Below are 20,424 nucleotides of genomic sequence, written 5' to 3'. Positions count from 1 at the left end.
GGGTGTCTCCAGCTTGCTTTCCCCCTCCCTTTAGGGCGGCACCCTTCTGTGTTAGGACAAACCCCTAATAAAAAGAGCAAGGAGGTTTTTATCCTTAGATCAATTTTGGTGACTATACAGCGTAATCTAGCATTTCACTGTGTAGTCACTCCTTGCTCTCCTTGCCCAAGAAAACTGAGTGTCTTCTCTCCTTATTTTTGGGTAATTTTACAAATGTCTACCTAAGGGTCTATTTTTGAACTTGACATTATGCCATATCGTCCCTACCAATGTTGAGATCAAACCTATGCCCTTGGTTCCAGATTATGTGTGTGGTAAAAAGTCTAATGTATGACATGGTTCCAATTTGGCTCGTTGCAGATGGAAAACCAATTGGTGTTTGAGAAGCACCTGATAAAGAACCACCAAAGCACGAGTAGCAGCACTAATCGAGCGCCGTCGTCTTTTTTGTGGAAAAATGATAACGGATCGTAGTTGAGACTCCAGTTCAAGAGGTGGCGGTAAAGCACATACCGCTATAAAAAAAAACACGAGAAGAAGAACAAGAATGTAAACACGTGACGTCCCTGTCATGGCGCTCCACTGCTGTTTCACTCGATTACATCCGCGACAGATGTCACACTCGATGCTGCTTTTCTCTCAGCTTTCGCGGCGTCTTTCGTGTTTTTCCGGACCTTCTTTGGAGCGTTGTACGAGCCGTCTTCAGCCACACTTTAAAAGAGTCCAGCCCACTTGGAGGTTCTACTCGAGTGATGCTATAGGGAAGATACAGTCTACTCATTACCACCTGGTGTACACATGCAAGGTACAAATGTCTTTTATAATTCACATTTATAGTATGTTCGTTGTATCGTTTTTTTAATGACCGTTTGATTACTGTCATTGTAATAGATGCATGCCATGTGTAATATGACGCCATACATTTTCATTTTAATACAGAAAAAGGTTGCGGCCACACAACCTTGTCAAATGCTGACCAGTGTAAGGGAGAAGGAGGTTGCTAGTCCCAATGGGTTAGTTGTCACACTTGATGCGACTCGACCAATAGACCATACTCACGTGACGTCACAACCACGCCCCCGCGCCATATTGTCCGTCAACTCGTCGTGTTGATGCATTACCGCTACGTAAATTCCTCCTGTTATGGCGTGTTTTTCTGCTCGTTAACATCAATAATCAAAATGGTGAAGGCGTGTGTGGCGGTCGGTTGCAATAACAGAGAAGATAGACAGAGAGACTTGAAGTTCTACCGTATTCCGAGAGCGAGATGGACTGCTGCAATTCGACGAGAAAACTGGGCTCCAAACGATTACCACAGATTATGTAGTAGTCATTTTATATCTGGTAAGATGCATTTAATATATATTTAGAGGGTTTTGGGCTGATAACCACAATTAAGATCATTGCGAGGCTAATCGCTGACAACATACCGTTTCAAATTCAGGATGCTTATTTCTTCCACCATCTTTATTTTTTGAATAATATTTAGCTGGTAACAAGTGAAAGAAGATGGCCTCGTCGACGGATCATCGGTTAAACAGGGGTGTCCAAACTTTTTGCAAAGGGGGCCAGATTTGGTGTGGTAAAAATGTGGGGAGCTACCTGGGCTGATTTACGTAGAACAATACATTTAAAGAAATTTTAGCAAGCCCTTCTGTGTGTCACATTTGCTTTATTATTATTATTTTTAATTCATAATTTCAACAATCTCGCCTTTGTGGCGTTCTCTTTCGACCATCAGGCTCTTGCGAAATACTGCTGCTGTGAAATTAAATTAGCTTCAAGTTGCTTTAATTTCTCGTTGCATATCTTCCGCGACTGTCTCTTTGCAAATGAGGCAGACACAGTTGTTGCGTGTTTTATTGAAGAAATAGTCCAATATGCACCTATCCTTGACGCGTCGGAGTCAACTTTTTTTTTTTTATTGATTGTCGCCATTTTAGAAAATTGGAAGTAAAGGGTCACACGGGGTAATGTTGCTTAGAGTGCTGCTCTTAAAGTTTTTCAAAGTTTCTTGAGAATTGGCTGAGTTTCTGTGGACAAGATAGTTGTAGATATCGGGGTAGTAGATGTCAGGCAGAGACGGCAAAGACAGCGGGTCGAAAAACATCGATTTAGGCATCAAATATGTATCTGGCGAATGGATAAACTGAAGCTTTTCCACATAACGCCTTTTATGCAACGCATCCAATGAGTTTACAGCGTCGGATAACACCGGGGCTTCCATGAATTGCACTATAAATTGCACGACTAATTGAAACCATTGAGAATAGGGCTAAACAATGACGGACGATATGGCAGCCGGATACAGCGACACGTCATTTTGTGGCGTTGGTGAGTAGGGTCTATGCTCATAGGTGTAGTTTGACTTTTGGGGTGGGGTGGGGGGGCACGACATGTTGAAGACCCCGAAATGCAGTGTCAGTAATAAAATTAACAAAAAAAATTTAGGGCTGTCAAATGATTACAATTTTTAATCGAGTTAATTACAGCTTAAAAAATAATTTATCGTAATTAATCGCAATTCAAACAATCTATAAAATATGCCATATTTTTCTGTAAATTATTGTTGGAATGGAAAGATAAGACACTATCACACAAGATGGATATACTATACAGCGGGGAGAACAAGTATTTGATACACTGCCAATGACACATTGGCAGTGTATCAAATACTTGTTCTCCCCACTGTACATTCAACATACGGTACATAAGTACTAGAGCTGGGAATCTGGGCACCCCCCTCCTTTTTTTTTTTTTTTTTTAATGTTTTGTACATTAGTTCCAAAATTGTTCAAAAATCCTCTCAGGCTAAACCAAACTACTATTTCAGTATCAAGTTGGCATATAACAGTAAACAAATACACAAAATAACAGTAAATAAAATACTCCAGTCCCTATTCTGTATCAGCAGCTTTAAACTACATTCAATTAATTTAATGTTGTCAACTGTTATAGTTGTTAAAATTGCTCCCGTTATTCCATAATTTCCCTTCTGTCTACTTTTGTCAAAGTTTTAAAACTATTTCATCATTTAAAGATAGATTCAAGACAAGATTCTGCAGATTTAGGAGTATTTTAGATAAAAAGTTCATTAGGTTCGCTACAACAGAGCCTTCTAGGGAAGTCACTGCTTTAGTACTGCTTTAAGATGGCGGCTGTTTACTAACGCCGGAAAGTCTGTCATTTCGCACCTCGGTTCAATAATACATGTTGTAACACCGCCGTCGTATGTCATTTTGCATCTAGTTCTACATATATATGATATCTACTGTAGCTGTATGTTTGTAGCAACTAGCAACTGGGCGTTGTTTGTAGTGGCTGTCGGCCGCAGTCAGGTATGATTGTTTTTTTATCTAGCGGCATGAGTTGAACATGATATTTACTCTCGGTCCCTTCCTCATTGCGTCCCAAAGATCGCGCTGACTGTGTTTTACTTCCGTTTTACCTGGTATAATTCAATAATCGGAATTTGGATGTTTGTGAATCGTTCTCGAATCTTCCACGGTCGAATCGCGAATAATCTAAGAATCGGAAATTTTGCACGCCTCTAATAAGTACTGTATTTGTTTATTATAACAATAAATCAACGAGATGGCATTAACATTATTAACATTCTCTTAAAGTGATCCACGGATAGAAAGACTTGGTGTTCTTAAAATATAAATGTTAGTACAAGTTATAGAAATTTTATATTAAAACCCCTCTTCATGTTTTCGTTTTATTAAAATTTGTCGGAAATAATCGATAGCTGCAGCCCTAGTTCAAATAAATCATCATTTTTGAATGAACTCAATTAATTAAAACTGCAATATTTTCAGGTGTTTTAAAATTTATTTTTAATATAGGGATAGTATAATTTCACTGTATTAAGAAAGCAATTGAAAAACATATTGAGTAACAAAGTTATTTCATTTTTACATCCCTTTTGAAATCGGTTTTTATTTGGAAAAACAAATTAGCAATAATTAAATCTGTAATTAACTAAGACATTTTAAGAATTCTGTTTTCATATGCCAAGATATTTTCGCTGTCCCGAAAATTTTACTTGAAAATATTGAGAAACAATAAACAAAAGAGACAAGAATACGATTCCCACAGTACTTTTGTTTATCACCCAGTTTTCAAAATCTTGTTCTCAATGTATTATTATTTCAAAGTCCTGTGCAGTCACCTTAAAAATACCATTTTTAAACATTTAGAAATATCTACTTGTAGGTGTGCTCCACCAGATCCACACAGAAGATCTCCAAGCAAGCTTATCACAATGGTGTGGTGATCGTGACGTGTCCGGAATGCAAAAATCACCATGTGATTGCTGATAATTTGGGCTGGTTTTCAGATCTGGAAGGGAAAAGGTTAGTTACAATCCTTTTTTTTTTTAAAAAGTGTGTCCCAACTCTTAAACCTTTTCAAATAGGAGTGGGTACCTCTTGGTACCTCACTATACGATACGATTTGCGATACAAAGCTCACGATAATGACGATCTGACGATATGCCGATACAACGATTATCGATACATTGGTCAGGAAATCATTCTAGGATATTCTACAAACCACTAATTAACAGAAAAACAAGCTTCTAGTGTGAATTGGAATTAGTTTATCACTAGTAGACGTCCAATCCATTTGAACTGGGAGGGTGCCATCCCTCCCACTTCAAACTTCTATGGCTGTCAGTGGCAGTCAATGCCAGGCAATTAGGTCATTTTGGGCCATTTAAGGTCTCACTGGAACAGCACCAAACACAAGTTCCAGCATCATCACCTTCTCCAATGCAGATTCTTGACTCTTGACAAGGTGATGATGCTGGAACTTTTGTTTGGTGCCGTTCCAGTGAGATTTACAAAGATGATTGCCTGAAGAAGACATCAAAATTCCCTCAATACTCTATGATATGGGGCTGCATATCAGGCAAAGGCACTGGGGAGATGGCTTTGGTTAAATCTTCAATAAATGCACAAGTTTACATTGACATTTTAGACAGATTTCTTATCCCTTCAATTGAAAATATGTTTGTCATTTTCCAAGATGACAATGGATCATGCCACAGAGCTAAAACTGTTAAAGCATTCCTTGGAGAAAGACTCATCCAGTCAATGTCATGGCCTGCAAATAGCCCAGATCGTAACATATTGAAAACCTGTGGTGGAAATAGAAAAAAAATGGTCGACCTGCAAGGATGATCTGGCAACTACAATCAAAGAGAGTTGGCACCAATTTGCTGAAGAATACACAAGTCCATGCCTCGGAGACTGCAAGCTGTCATAAAAGCCAGAGGTGGTGCTCCTAAATACTAGAGATGTGTTTTGATTGTTATTTCTTTGTTTGTTTCTCACGATTCCATTTTTTCCCGCTTAAAATGGAGTGATTCCATATATATTTCCCTGCACTTGCTCTATAAAATTAACATTTACTGACCACCAGAATGTTTTTTTTAAAAATTCATTTAGTGTTTCTGAATGCAAAAGAGTTGCACTTTTGAACTAATTATTTTTTCAAGCTTTTTATCTGACTTCGTTCTGCACGATGAAATGTCTGAGTGAGTGCTTGTCCGTGACTGGTGATCGCATACTTTTTGCTAGGTGTTGTATTATGGTGGAGGATTTTGATGATAACTTGTTGGTTCCTTTTTTTTTTTTTTAACATTGACACCTTTTTAAAACGATATCTCGATTCTTGGCAGGAGCATATTGATAACCTTTTGGGATACAAAGTATCACGATATATCACCAATTCAATATTTTGTCACACACCTATTTTCAAATGCCTTTATTGTGGGGGGGGGGGGGTGAAGTGATCATGCCTATTTGCTACAGTACAAGTCAGTTGACTACCTGAATATGCTGAATGATCAGCAGTTTTGAGCACGTGATGTTTCTTTCAAAAAGTAAATTACAGTTACTACTTGATGTGTTGCAGGAAATCAGAAAAGTGAAGGCCTATTTTTCAAGTGGAATGACACTGGCAATGATAAAAAAAACTTTTTGGTTTATTAACATCCTAAATAGAAGTAAATTGGACTTGATATGCCGTCTTTCAGGAACATCGAGGAGATCCTGGCTGCCAAAGGAGAGACGGTAAAGAGGCTGCAAGGAAGTGAAGCTCTTCAAGCAATCCCGACTGAGTCTGGCAAGGAGAAACCACAGCTTGAGCCTCATCGGGAAAAGACGAATGAGGAGGACTCTGATAAAGACGCATGAATGTATGCATCATCACGTGGGATGTTTTCAGTCATGCACGAACTAGGGCGGCTTTTAAAATAAGCTGTTTTTATATTGGCCACAAAGTAACTTTGGCTTTTTACCACTTATATTCTTGGGTGAAAGTTTTCTGTTTTCTATCACGAGGCCCTACATTGCTGCTCTGAACATTTTGATACTCTCCAGAAGTGTTGTTAATTTTACTTTTTTTTTTTTTTTTTAAACTTTTCCTGTTCAGCTATTTGACACAGAGAATGGAAGTCTAAGTGCCCGGGTTGTCTGAACAGTTTTAATGTTTCACATTGAGAGTCTGATATCATTCAAAATACCTATTTATTATGACAAACCAGTGAACAGGAAGGGATTATGGGGGACAGAAGAAAAGCAACACAAGAGAAGAAAGAAGAGAAACACATACACAAACAACAACAAGAAATGCATAGAACATCTAGACTGATTATTAATATACTGGTGCCATCGTCAGCGAGATGTATTTCCGGTTTACACCATGTGGGGGCCTATTGGCCAGTGAAAGAGGGGGACGGGGGTGGGGGTGTCTATAAGCGAAGTGATTGAAAGAGGTAGAGTGTAACTAATTACTCTTACATTCAGGTAACTGAGTTAGTAACGCAATTACTTTTTCGGAGAAGTAATTTGTAACTAATTGATTAACAACACTGATGGGTAGTTTGTTAAATCAGAAAACACAGATGCTAAAACCAACATTTGTATGATAACGCAGTATGATTTTCCTTGGCGATCCGGCAAACCAAAGGGGAAGGGATGTTGTGCACATTCTGCTTGCATCACCAGTACGTACGGAGAGCAGTTCGACTGAGCCCCCTCCTGGCTTGTCATAGTAACTACTACACAGGCAACAAGTGTCCAAACTTAAAATGTACCTAGTTTCTTCAAATGTGTATTTTTACATAGATATTATTATCACACTGATTCATGTCCAAGAGCCAAGTGCCGTCATTGAGTAAGTTTTAGTAATCATTTTACAACGTAAACGCACTCTGAGCTTTCATTTTTTAACTTCCAGATATTTGAATTTGCATGTTAGGTAAGTATGTAGTTTCACCCAAATGAAGATTTACATATCGATATGATAAATGATTTAGATGTTTATGAATATACAGTGCTGGCCAAAAGTATTGGCACTCCAGCAATTCTGTCAGATAATGCTCAATTTCTTCCAGAAAATGATTGTAATAACAAATGCTTTGGTAGTAATATCTTCATTGATTTTGCTTGCAATGAAAAAACAAAAGAGAATGGGAATTTAAAAAAATTTTTTTTACAGAAAACTCCAAAAAATGGATTGGACAAAAGTATTGGCACCCTTTGAAAAATCATGTGATGCTTCTATAATGTGTGTAATTAACAGTATCTGTTACTTACCTGTGGCACATAGCAAGTGGTGGCAATAACTGAATCACACTTGCAGCCAGTTAAAATGATTAAAGTTGACTCAACCTCTGTCCTGTGTCCTTGTGTGTACCACATTGAGCATGGAGAAAATAAAGAAGACCAAAGAACTGTCTGAGGACTTGAGAAGCAAAATTTATCAGGAAGCATCAGGGGCAATCTCAAGGCTACATGTCCATCTTCAAAGACCTGAATGTTTCTCTGTCTTATGTGCGCAGTGTCATCAATAAGTGTTAAGTCCATGGCACTGTGGCTAACCTCCCTAGATGTAAACGGAAAAGAAAAATTGATGACAGATTTCAACGAAAGATTGTGCGGATGGTGGATGAAGCACCCCGACTAACATCTGAAGGAAGCAAACAAGATCAAGCTGTCCTGTAGTCCGAAGGTACAACAGTGTCAACCCATACTATCCATCTGCATCTGAATGAAAAGGGTGTCTATGGTAGGATTCCCAGGGAGACACCATTTCTGAACCAGAGATGTAAAAAAGCTAGGCTGGAGTTTGCCAAACTTGCATGAGAAAGCCAAAAAACGATGATGAGACAAAAGAGGGAAAAGGCATCAACATAGAGTTTACAGGGAAAAAACGAGGCCTTCAAATAAAAGAACACGGTCCCCACAGTCAAACATGGAGGAGGTTCCCTGATGTTTTGGGGTTACTTTGCTAACTCTGGTACTGGACTGCTTGACTGTGTGCATGGCATTATGAAGTCTGAAGACTACCAACAAATTTTGCAGCATAATGTAGGGCCCGGTGTGAGGAAGCTGGGTCTCTCTCACAGGTCATAGTCTTCCAGCAGGACAATGACCCAAAACACACCTCAAAAAGCACCAGTACTAAAAACGGCTAAATACACCTATAAACTAAATTACAAATGCATTAAAAAAAAAAAAAAACATATTAGCTTAAACAAAAACTTCTGTTTGTCTTAACTGGAAGCAGCTGGACTCAGCCATGTTAAATGAGTTTTGTTGTATTCACTTTGCCTCTGGAGCAGGGCTGGCCCAGGCCATTTGCGAGCCCTAAGCAAAATAATGCAAAGGGGCCCATATTTTTGGCCCACCATTTCCTCACAATGTACTGTGAAACCCATACATGCAATCCAACCCACACGTCCATATTTTGTATATTAATCAGATTTTGTTGCACTGCATACTTCAAACTTCTCACCCCAAATGATTGTCAGTACTTACAGTAGATAGCGGCAAACCTTTTTCTAAAATGGGAAAGAAAGAAGTTAAGGAAGAACTTTTATTTTTTTTTTGAGCTTGTAATCAAGTATCAAAACTCATAAAAGTCAAACAAAGCAAACTAGTAAACAAAATAGAATATAAATTAAACAATTGCCAGATTGGGGGGGCCCTAGTGCTCAGGGGCCCTAAGCAGCTGCATAGTCTGCGTATAGGCTGGGCTGGCCCTGCTCTGGAGGACAGTTTAACCGCGCATATCAATAAAACTGCAAAGACTTTCAAAACAAACCATTACAACGCCACTCTAAACAAATACTCGAATTTCTCAAATCGAATTAATCAATTAATCATTGCAGCACTCATTAAAATCCAAGCATTTTCAAGAATTTCAAGCACCACTTCAAATGGATTGGACGTCTACTATTGATGAAGTCATTTCAGTTCACAGCAGAAGGATGATTGGACGCCACATAATTGGACATGTTCCGTCGGGACTGAAAAAATTAAGGTTTGTCGCGGTCGTGCGTTCTCACGTGTCTTTTTAAAGTTCCCTTATCAGAAAAGCTTTGGCCGCAAACGGAGCAAACGAATGGTTTCTCTCCACTGTGCGTCCTCGCGTGCCTTTTTAAAGTTCCTTTCTCAGCGAATCTTTGACCGCAGACGGAGCAGGAAAAAGGTTTCTCGCCCGTGTGCGTTCTCGCGTGTCTTATCAAAGTTCCCTTTTCAGAGAAACTTTTCAAACAAACGGGGCATTGGAAGGTTTTCTCGCCTGTGTGTGTTCTCATGTGAATCCCTAAGCTTCCCTTCTGAGAGAATCTTTGGCCGCAAAGCGAGCATGCGAAAGGTTTCTCGCCGGTGTGAGTCCGTGCGTGTATTCTTAAAGTTCCCCTTTCAAAGAATCTTTGCCCGCAATCTGAGCAGACAAAAGGTTTCTCTCCGGTGTGCGTTCTGACGTGACGTAGCAGTTTCTCCTTATTGGAGAATGTCTGGGCGCAGAGCGAGCAGGCAAAAGGTTTCTCTCCGGTGTGCGTCCTGGCGTGACTTAGCAGGCTCCCCCTCCCGGTGAACCGTCGACCGCAATCCGGGCAGGCGAAACTTTTCTCTCCGGAGTGGCTTCTCGTGTGTCTTTTTAAGTTTCCCTGCTGGGAGAATCTTTGACCGCAAACTGGGCAGGGGAAAGGTTTCTCTCCGCTGTGGCTCCTCCAATGCCTTTTCAAAGCGGACTCGTAGCCGTAGCTTTTTTCACACGCGGAGCATTTCCAGCGTTTCTCGTCACCGTCGTCTTCGGTCTCTTCGCCGTCTGCGTGAGGAGAGTGCGATGTGGCGGCGTCGCTTTCTGGTAGCGGCGCTATCAAGCCGTCTGCGCGGGAGCCGGGAGGGTCGGCCCCTCTGTTCACCTCACTCGGACTTTTGTCCCCTTCTTCCTCTTTGATAAAAAGGCTCTCGGACTCTTCCTTTTTAATGTGGCGCCACTCTTCCCCTTTAAAATCAGGGGATTCAAACTCATCTGCTTCCTCTTTCATGTCTGCAAAACACAAAAAGACAAACCTAATTTACTCCTCCGTTAACATATTAGCGAATCCTCTCAAAAATTCCACCTAGGAGAAGAAAAGAGCAACAGTGGGGCTATGAGAAAAGCTAGCGTGATGGTCTGGGGCCGTTTTGCACCTTTAGGACCTGGACCACTTGCTCTTAATGATGAAGCAGAGTGTTTGGCCATCAGTTGGTAGAGTTATATATGTATTTGGCGGAAAACACTCAAGTCACCTGGGTGTTTCCGCCATATGCACTCAGGTGACTTGAAGTTCCGCTCTGAGACCCCCAATTTGGCCAAATTTCAAAACTGTCCTATATGCATGTGTGATACATAATTGGAAAGCTTCAAATCTCAGTTTTCTGGGGAAAGAAACATTTTCAACAGGAGGGCATTTGTTGTTGTTTTTTTTTTGTTTGTTTTTTAAACAGCAAAACCCAAACTAAAAGGTGAGAGCATGCGAGAGCATAATTAAAGACGCCATGATTTTAACGCGATATTATTGCGTACTTACCTCTTTTCAATCCAAAAACTCCATGGACTATGTATCACTGAGTGTCAAGACACAGCTGTGAATGGCCACAGCCGGATTTTGGGGGGATTTTATGGTTGAAACATGGTTATATAACAAGGGTCGCGATGCAGAAATTGCAGACATCAAGAAGTGGTCGAGATTTTCATTTTCATATATTTACCCTTTCAAAACTTTTTTTTTTTTAAAAATTTGTCTTTGTTTGGATCGATTATTTATCATCTAAAATATTGGGGAAAATGCGACAGTAACGAAAAAAATACAATTAAGCGATAGTTATGAGGTAGATATCTGTGACTTTTTATTGACGCTAATTTTTTCATTCTGGTGTAATTTGTTTAAAAGTTTAAAATATGCGAGTGAATAATTTTTTCAAGTAGTTTTTTTTTTTTTTAAACAAAATATTAGACATCAATTAATGATTCTAAGCTAAAAATGACAGTCATTTCGAATAATAAATACGACTACTTACCCTTTTTTTATGGCTAGGTTGAAACAAAAAAACTGAAAAAGCCGTTTCTGCTCTTGCACTCCTCTTTAAAAGAAACTGCTGTATTTTAAGCCAAAACAACTGTTGTGTTGGATAGAACAATGTGTCTATATGCTGCCATAGCAGATTCATGGCGCATGAAGCCCCCGAATGATTTTTAATTTGCCCGTTTTACCCTGAAAACCCCAGTTTACAGACATCGCGCAACCCCTTTTGTTTCAACCCAGCCATAAAATGAAGGTAATTAATTATATTTATTATTTAAAATGTCAGTTGTTTTTAGCTTAGAATCATTAATTGATGTCTAATATTTCGTTTAAAAAATAAAAAAGACTTTAAAAAATTAATCACTCGCATATTTTAAACTTTTAAACAAATTATGTCACAATGAAAAAAAATGGTGTCTGTAAAAAAGTAACGGATATTCACCTCATAACTATCGCTTAATTGTATTTTTTTTTTGTTCTGTCGCATTTTTTCCGATATGTTCGATGATAAATAATCGATCCAAACAAAGAAAAATTGGAAAAAAACGTTTAAAAAGGTAAATATATGAAATAGAAAATCTCGACCACTCTTTGATGTCTGCGAATTCTGCATCGCAACCCTTGTTATATTACCATGTTTAACCCCTAAAATCCCCCCAAAATTCAGTTATGGCCATTCACAGATGTGTCTTGACACTCAGTGATACATGCTACCTGGAGTTTTTGGATTGAAACAAGGTAAGTACGCGATAATATTTCGTTAAAGTCATGGCGTCTGTAATTCTGCTCTCGTGTGCTCTCACCTCCAGATAGGGTTTTGCTGTTTAAAAAAAAAAAAAAATTCTCAAATGCCCTCCTGTTCAAATTTTTTCTTCCTCCAGAAAATTGAGGTTTTAAGCTTTCCAATGATGTATCACACGTGCATATCGGACAATTTTGAAAGTTGGCTGAATTGGGGGTTTCAGAGCGGAACTTCAAGTCACATGAGTGTTTTCCGCCATATACAATTATATACATAACATAATGTTTTTATATAACAAATATATAACATTTAAAAAATAATCAAAATTGTTTTTGTATTTCAAATAATATATTAAATAAATAAATAGCTACTGAAGAAAGAATAGAAAAAGATTTGTATTGAATTTATCAAATAATTTTTCTTTTTGTAATTCAAAAAGGTATGAAAATAACATAAAAATAGGAGATTTACTATTGATTCATTGGCTGCCATTAATGGTCTACAACAGTGGTCCCCAAACTACAGCCCGCGGGCCGGATACGGCCCGTCTACACATTTGGTCCGGCCCCCTGAACTATATATATATATATATATTAGTGTTATTTATTTCCTGGCTTTTTTCTGTGAAGAAACCAGAGAGGGTTATTTGGTTATTATTTATTTAATTAATCGTGAAATTATTATATTATATAATATTATATATATATATATATATATATATATATATATATATTTTTTTTACTTTTGTTTCGTGAAGAATCCAGAAAGGGTTATTTGATTGTAGCTTTCTGAAAAACAATACATTTTTACATTTAGGCACTCCTGCAATCGTCACACCTTTTCTGTTACAAACTGACACCGGCCCCTCATCAGAGAAGGGAAAAGTTATGTGGCCCTCACAGGAAAAAGTTTGGGGACCCCTGGTCTACAAATTTCGATTGGGAGGGGCGATAGTAAATTAAACATTCGCTCGTTCGCCCTTCCCAATCCAAAGGGATTTGACGTCTATTGCCTTCAATGGCTCCAATGGGTAAAAAAAAGCTATACAAGAGGCAAAACAAAATAAAACGAAATTAGGCAAACAAGCCCCAGAATTTGAGTCAGTGTGAAAGCAGCTTTTGACTTGAGAAAAGCCAGTATGCGCATGCGCAACTACGCCCTCTCATCGTCAGGGACTATGCAGTTGCTCTGATAACTAGCGCGAACAATATTCGATGAAAAATTTAACAAACCTGGCCAATTGAAGGCAAGTGGACGTCGTGGCTCTTCCTTTGCTCCCCAGAAGTCTTTCTCTAACATTACCGCTGTTCTTCTCGCGCACATTTTAGTCCCGAACGCGTCCCTCTGGTAGCTTAGCGACTAAGCAAGGCTAAAGTAGACCGAGAAGCTTCCACGTGCACTGAGACGACTTGAAGCGACCACCGAGGTTGATCATATGAGGTTTTGGTCCGGTCAAGTAGTGCTGTGCATCCTGCATCGACGCTTCAGGACGCAGGGAAACCAACAGATGACGGTTTAGGTTGCGACAAGCGCGCCGGAAGTGACGTCAAAGCTCGGCGACTGAGATGCGCAAGACAAAGACGCTCCTTTTCGAATTCGAACGACTTTTTGGGGAAAAATACATTTCGTGTCCTGTTGAAGTTTAACCTAACTAACAAAACGGTGTACTAAAACACAACCTGAAGTAACAAAGTGTGGGAAAATGTGCACAAGATGGACAGCAGCAACTAATTCCGAGGAGTTATTTTGTGGAGCAGAAGAGGAGGAGGACAAGAAGGAAGTTATCTTCAACACAGCAGGTTGGTTCACATCTTTATTTTAGGGCTGTCAAACGATTACAATTTTTAATCGAGTTAATTACAGCTTAAAAATTCATTCATCGTAATTAATCACAATTCAAACTACCTCTAAAATATGCCATATTTTTCTGTAAATTATTGTTGGAATGAAAAGATAAGACATAAGACGGATATATACATTCAACATACGGTATATAAGTACTGTATTTGTTTATTATAACAATAAATCAACAAGATGGCATTAACATTATTAACATTCTGTTAAAGCGATCCATGGATAGACTTGTAGTTCTTAAAAGATAAATGTTAGTAAAAGTTATAGAAATTTTATATTAAAACCCCTCAATGTTTTCGTTTTATTAAAATTTGTAAAATTTTCAATCAAAAAATAAACTAGTAGCTCGCCATTGTTGATGTCAATAATTACACCATGCTCACTCCCCAAACCCATAAAATCATTTGGACCCAAGCGCCAGCAGAGGGCGTCAAACACAAAAAAAAACAAGTAACAAGCGGACATTACACTGCTGTCATCATAATCTGTTTGAGCGGGGCATGTGCATTAATTGCGTCAAATATTTTAACGTGAAGTGATTAATTAAAAAAAGTAATTACCGCCCGTTAACGCGATAATTTTGACAGCCCTACTTTATTTACATCTTTAGTTATATTCACCAACAAATTTTCGCGTTGTCTTTGAACGCCTCATTGAATAATTTCTTGTCCTGGTATTTCTGTCTTGATTATCACTGAAATACAGGAGCGTAAATGAAATATATTGCAGTATATCACGATACTTTCCCCCCCAATTAGTTATTGATATGCTCCAGCCAAGAATCGAACTATCGTTTTTAAAAGATGTCACAGTTTAATAAAGGAATCTACAATGGAGTAATAGATTTTAAAAAATGAAATAAAAAAAAAAAAGGAAAAAAAATTCGACTCAAAGAATAATTAAAATATTATGAGAATAAAATATTTGCGTTGCAATAACAGGAGGAAAAATGTCAATATCATTAGAAAAAGTAATTTTTCAGCGATAAAGTGATACGCTGTAATATTATATATGAGATTAAAGTCATAATTATTGTAATGCAACATAATTTTACATGCAGTGGTATAAAAAAAAGTATGTGAACCTCTTGGAATTTCTCACATTTCTCCAAAAAATCACCATCAAATGTGATCTGTTCTTTGTCAAAATCACACAGATGTAAAAACAGCATCTACTTTAACTAAAATCACCCAAACATTTATAGGTTTTCATATTTTAATGAGGATAGCATGAAAACAATGACAGAAGGGGGGCGGGGGAATAAGGAAGTGAACCCTCTGCCTAAGGAGACTTAAAAGAGCAATTGAAACCAATTTTTACCAAACAATTTAGGTCAGGTGTGTGCCCAATCACTGATGAGTGGTTTAAAGCTGCCCTGCCCGCTATAAAACACACACCTGGTAAGAATTGTCTTGATGAGGAGCATTGTCTGATGTGCATCATGGCTCGGTCAAAAGAGCTGTTTGAAGACCTACGATCGAGGACTGTTGATTTGTATAAAGCTGGGGAAGGGTACAAAACCTAAAAGTCTAGATGTTCATCAATCGACAGTCAGAGAAGTTGTCTACAAATGGAGAGAGTTTGGCACTGTTACTACTATCCCAAGGAGTGGGTGTCCACCAAAGATGACGCCAAGAGTTCAGCGCAGAATACTCAGAGAGGTAAAAAAGTGTCTGCTAAAGACTTACAGAAATCACTGGCACAGTCCAATATCACTGTGCACACACAACTATATGTAAAAATATGGCCAAGAATGGTGTTCATGGGAGGATTCCACGGAGAAAGCCACCGCTGTCTAAAAAAACATTGTTGCTAGTTTAATTTTCACAAAAAGGCACACTCCACAGAAGTTTTGGCAAAATATTTTGTGGACTGATGAAACCAAAGTTGAATTGTTTGGGAGTAATACACAACGTCATGTGTGGAGAAAAAAACTGAACAGCTCACCAACATCAACACCTCATCCCAACCGTGAAGCATGGTGGACGGATTATCATGATTTGGGGCTGTTTTGCTGACTCAGAGCCTGGACAAGTTACAATCATTAATGAAAGAATGAATTCAAAGGTTTTGAAAGAAAACCTGAGGCCGTCTGTCAAACAGTTGAAGCTAAAAAGAGGATTGATGCTTTAATAAGACAATGATCCAAAACATAGAAGTAAATCAACTTCAGAATGGTTTCAGAAGAACAAAATACACGTTCTGGAGTGGCCAAGTCAAAGTCCAGGCTTGAACCCCACTGAGATGCTGTGGCATGACCTAAAGACAGCAATTCATGCCGGACATTCCAGGAATCTGACTGAACGACAGCAGTTTTGTCGAGACGAATGGGCCTAGATTAGTCTTGATCGATGTGCCAGACTGATCTGCAGCTACAGGAAGCGACTGGTTGAAGTTATAGCGGAGAAAGGGTGTGTGACAAAATATTAAATGTGATGGGTCACTTACTTATTTTTTCCCATTCTGTCACTGTTTGCACTCTATCCTCATTAAAATACGGAAAACAAATGTTTGGGTGGATTTAGTTAAAGCAGACACTGTTTTTACATCTGTGTGATTTTGCAAAGATCAGATAACATTTGTTGGTGATTTTATGCTGAAATGTGAGGAATTCCAAAAGTGCAGATACTTTTTCACGCAACTGTAGTACTATAAGGAAAAGGTAGTCGTGTTACATAACTTTACCTAATATAACGTGAATAAAGTCGCAATATTATGAGAAAAATGCCATAATATCACGAGATTGAAGTCGTAATATTAAGTGTCTTTACATTACCCAATATAAATGGATGGAGTGTGGCTAATTTAGCTAAGTTAGCTGCTACGTACTTTACATAGTGCGACCTTGAAACAAAACTGGAGAATACAATTTCTGTAGAAATTGTGTGTGAATGGCGAATGCCAACAGAAGATTGAAAAATGTCGTATGAAGTAGAAAATTGTTGAATGATGTCGAATTGTTTCAATAAAACATGCTCATTCAATATTTTGGCAAAAATGAAAATGAGATTGTTACCTTTTGTCCAGCAGCCATAAGGAAATCAAATCTTGGTCCGGGGCGCCTTTACATCAAAACGGAGGAGGAACAACATCCCCGAATCAAAGAGGAAGAGAAGGAGGAGGATGTTACCAAGTTGTTAGTGACTGGTGACCCTTTGAAGAGTGAAGATGGAGGTCCGAGTGAGGGGAGTGGAGGGCCAGCACCTTACAGCAGCCGCTTAACAGAAGGATCACATGCAGATGGCCTCATGGCTCCTCTATCAGACAGCGACGACAGCGCATCCCGCTCGCCTCAAACGGACGAACGCTGGAAATGTTCCCAATGTGGGAAAAGTTTTTTCTACAAGTCTTTTTTGAAAAGGCACATGAGAAGTCACGCCGGCGAGAAACCTTTTTCCTGCTCAGTTTGTGGCAAGCGATTCACTCAAGACGCACATTTAAAAATACACGCGAGAAAGCACACCGGGGAGAAACCGTTTGTCTGCTCGGTTTGCGGTCAGCGATTCGCTCAAAGGTATAGTTTAGCGACGCACGCAACAACGCACACCGGGGAGAAACCTTTCGTCTGCTCGGCTTGCGGTCAGAGATTCGCCCGGAGGAGCCATTTGACGGCACACGCAAAAACACACACTGGCGAGAAACCGTTCGCCTGCTCGGTTTGCGGCCAAAGGTTTTCCCAAAAGGGAAATTTGACGAGTCACACGAGAAGCCACACGGGAGAGAAACCTTTTTCCTGCTCCGTTTGCGGGAAAAGATTCTCTCAGAAGGGACAGATAGGCGTTCACATGAGAACTCATACTGGCGAGGAACCCTTTTTGTGTTCTGTTTGCGGTAAAAGATTTTCCCAGAAGGGACATTTAGGGATTCACAGGAGAATTCACACCGGCGAGAAACCTTTCGCCTGCTCGGAATGCGGTCAAAGATTCTCTCTCAAGGCCCATTTGAAAGCACACGTGAGAACCCACACCGGCGAGAAAGCTTTCACCTGCACGGTTTGCGAGCAAAAGTTTACAACCAAGGGCTATTTAAAAATACACGCAAAAACCCACGATGGTGGTAAACCTTTCGGCTGCAGCGTTTGTGGCCAGACATTCATCGTGAAGGGCTATTTAAAAATCCATATGAGAATACACACCGGAGAGAAACCGTTCGCTTGCTCGGACTGTTGGAAAACATTCTCGACAAAGGGACACTTGAAAGCGCACGTGAGAACGCACACCGGAGAGAAACCGTTCGCCTGCTCGATTTGCGGGCAAAAATTTTCTCTAAAGGGAAACTTGACGAGTCACAAGAAAACGCACGTGGGCGAGAAGCCTTTTTCCTGCTCTGTTTGTGGCCAAAGATTCTCTCGAAATGGAAATTTGAAAGTACACGTAAGAACTCACACAATAGAGAAATGTGATTAAAATCATTTCCATATTTATATGACCCTGAATATAGGGTGACCCCCCAACCCCCCTAAAAAAAAAAAAACAGGCCCCAATTTTGGATAAGCGTCATCTCTTGATTTTCTTTCATGGTAAAAAGTGCCTGCAGCTAAAACTTATAATGTTTAACGTTCTGAAAAAATAAAAACTAGTCATGACTGCAGTCTAACTCGATTTTTAAAATTATTCTTTTTTTTTTTTTTTAACCTGTCCCGTTCAGCTGTTTGACACAGAGAATGGAATTCTAAGTGCCCGGATAGTCTGAACAGTTTTAATGTTTCACATTGAGAGTCTGACATACTCCCTTTGTGATCATTCAACATACCTCATTTATTATGACAAAACAGCGAACAGGAAGGGGTTATGGGGGAACAGAAGAAAATAAACACAAGGGAAGAAAGAGAAGAAACACAACAACAAGAAAGACATTGAACGCCTAACTACACTAACTACTAATATGTTGGTGCTATCGTCAGCTAAATGTATTTCCATTTGACACCATGTGGGGGGACTTTTGACCAGGGAAAGAGGGGGAGAAGGTGGGGGAGTATATTAGCTAAGTGATAGAAAGGGGTAGAGTTTACACAAATTATCTCTGTGATCTAGAACCCAGTAATCGTGTGAATCCCTTGTGAGTGTAAGCCCGTTGGCGACCGACCCTACGCCGCCCCATCGCCAATCCCGGCACCGGGACCCCCCGCCCGAGCGCGTTCAATTACATCCAGCCACACGCGAGCCCCGCCGGGCACGCAACAGCCACGCAGACGAGCGGAGACGCCACGCGGGCGCCGACACAGGGCCACGGCCCCCGGGGAGGGAGGGAGGGCCCGGGGGATGCAGCGCAGCCCATCCCTCCTCCCGCAGCCCAGTAAAGGGGAGCCAGGCCAGGACTGTATGGCCCCGACCCAACTCTCCCCAGAGAAATTAATGAGTATGTAAGTGCCAGGGTGAAAGATATTTACAGTGCTAAAGTGAGGAGTGTGTGAGTTAAAAGGCAGGCTTCCGCGGGCGTGGCCCCGTCCACCGGAGCAACCGGCCGCAGGGCGGGAGAAGCGCCAGGGCCCCGATCAGCCCCCGCCCCAGACCACCCATGGCGCAACTGCCCACCCCTCCCCCCGCCGCCCGAGCACCCACCCCGCACCCTGAGCAGGCGCTACGCCAAACGCCAGAGACCAGGGGATGTCCACCTCACCAGCAAGGAACAGCAAGCCCCACCCAGGGCCCCGCAGGCCCCACGAGGCCCCGCCGGCGACCCCGCCGGAAGGAGGGTAGCGGTAGCCGGCGCGGCCCAGGGAGGCGGACAGGGCTGGAGACAGACTAAGGAGGCGGAGGCGCAACCCTCAGCCCACCCCCGGGCCAGGAGGGATGCGCAGTATGACACCTGGAGACACCTCCTCGGTATCCGGTACAAGGAGACGCGGCTCTGGCCGGGCTGACCCGGGAGGGAACTATGGCTGCCGCACACACCACCCAACCCAAACCCCCCTCCCCCCCACCCCGGCCGGCAGGGGAAGGGCCACGGCGCCCACCCGCCCGAGAGACGAGCGCGCGCCCAACGGGATCCACGCACTACCATACGCCACCAGACAAGGCCTTTTTTTCCAATTTAAAAAATTGATCGAGGAATTTTCTCCGGCTCGAGGAATCATTTATTTTGCCAGCTCGAAGTATGACTTTTTGCCCAGACTACTTTTAATGCGGCACAATGCGTATTTGAAAATCACGTGCGTATAGGAAGAAGTCAGAGGCGGCGGATATATTTGATTTCAAACACGCATGAATATAGAGGTAACAATAAAGAAGCCAATGAAAACAAATATAATGGCACCAAGAAAAAGCAGAAAATGTCAAGTGTGGAAGCATTTCAAGCTGGAGACCAAGGCGAACACTGTTTGATGTATTAACTGTAAGACAGTGCTTCAATAACATGTCTTCAGTGCTGCAGCTCCACCGAAGGTACCCAGTTTACTCCGAGAGCGGAGGAGCGATACTCGGGACGAGGTAAAATTAAGTTCACGTAGTGCTATTAA

At 40.7% G+C, this 20,424-nt stretch overlaps 3 protein-coding genes across 4 annotated transcripts; 2 read left to right on the top strand and 1 right to left on the bottom strand.

The window, feature by feature from the left end:
* Window positions 1-548: 548 nt before the first annotated feature.
* On the top strand, window positions 549-8,237 carry dnlz (DNL-type zinc finger). Its single transcript, XM_057818752.1, has 3 exons — window positions 549-805; window positions 4,219-4,358; window positions 6,044-8,237. The coding sequence occupies exons 1-3, from the start codon at window positions 572-574 to the stop codon at window positions 6,201-6,203; spliced, it is 534 nt and encodes a 177-aa protein (XP_057674735.1). The 5' UTR covers window positions 549-571; the 3' UTR covers window positions 6,204-8,237.
* On the bottom strand, window positions 6,402-13,612 carry LOC130905388 (gastrula zinc finger protein XlCGF17.1-like). The gene is made up of 2 exons (XM_057818735.1): window positions 13,346-13,612; window positions 6,402-10,353 (listed from the first exon to the last, which is right to left on the bottom strand). The coding sequence occupies exons 1-2, from the start codon at window positions 13,434-13,436 to the stop codon at window positions 9,332-9,334; spliced, it is 1,113 nt and encodes a 370-aa protein (XP_057674718.1). The 5' UTR covers window positions 13,437-13,612; the 3' UTR covers window positions 6,402-9,331.
* LOC130905382 (gastrula zinc finger protein XlCGF57.1-like) lies at window positions 13,576-18,835 on the top strand. 2 transcript variants are annotated; one of them, XM_057818725.1, is made up of 2 exons: window positions 13,576-13,912; window positions 16,998-18,835. In XM_057818725.1, exons 1-2 carry the CDS (start codon window positions 13,816-13,818, stop codon window positions 18,371-18,373), a joined length of 1,473 nt encoding a protein of 490 aa, XP_057674708.1. In that variant the 5' UTR covers window positions 13,576-13,815; the 3' UTR covers window positions 18,374-18,835. The 2 variants fall into 2 exon arrangements, with proteins under 2 accessions (XP_057674708.1, XP_057674706.1); XM_057818723.1 differs by having other exon boundaries at window positions 16,995-18,835.
* Window positions 18,836-20,424: the final 1,589 nt, after the last annotated feature.

Source organism: Corythoichthys intestinalis, chromosome 17, assembly GCF_030265065.1.
Source record: "Corythoichthys intestinalis isolate RoL2023-P3 chromosome 17, ASM3026506v1, whole genome shotgun sequence".
NCBI lineage: Eukaryota > Metazoa > Chordata > Actinopteri > Syngnathiformes > Syngnathidae > Corythoichthys > Corythoichthys intestinalis.
Note: the sequence above shows the minus strand (reverse complement) of the source record. Positions and strands in the feature narration are given on the sequence as shown.

Bases quoted from the DNA above. Each gene is read 5' to 3' on its own strand.
- LOC130905382 (XM_057818723.1), top strand. From the start codon at position 13,816: ATGTGCACAAGATGGACAGCAGCAACTAATTCCGAGGAGTTATTTTGT. The intron at 13,913-16,994 runs GTTGGTTCACAT...CCTTTTGTCCAG, and splicing joins AGTTATCTTCAACACAGCAG to CAGCCATAAGGAAATCAAAT.
- dnlz (XM_057818752.1), top strand. From the start codon at position 572: ATGGCGCTCCACTGCTGTTTCACTCGATTACATCCGCGACAGATGTCA. The intron at 806-4,218 runs GTACAAATGTCT...ATCTACTTGTAG, and splicing joins ACCTGGTGTACACATGCAAG to GTGTGCTCCACCAGATCCAC. The intron at 4,359-6,043 runs GTTAGTTACAAT...GCCGTCTTTCAG, and splicing joins TCAGATCTGGAAGGGAAAAG to GAACATCGAGGAGATCCTGG.
- LOC130905388 (XM_057818735.1), bottom strand. From the start codon at position 13,436: ATGTGCGCGAGAAGAACAGCGGTAATGTTAGAGAAAGACTTCTGGGGA. The intron at 10,354-13,345 runs GTTTGTTAAATT...TGTGTTTTGCAG, and splicing joins ACTTGCCTTCAATTGGCCAG to ACATGAAAGAGGAAGCAGAT.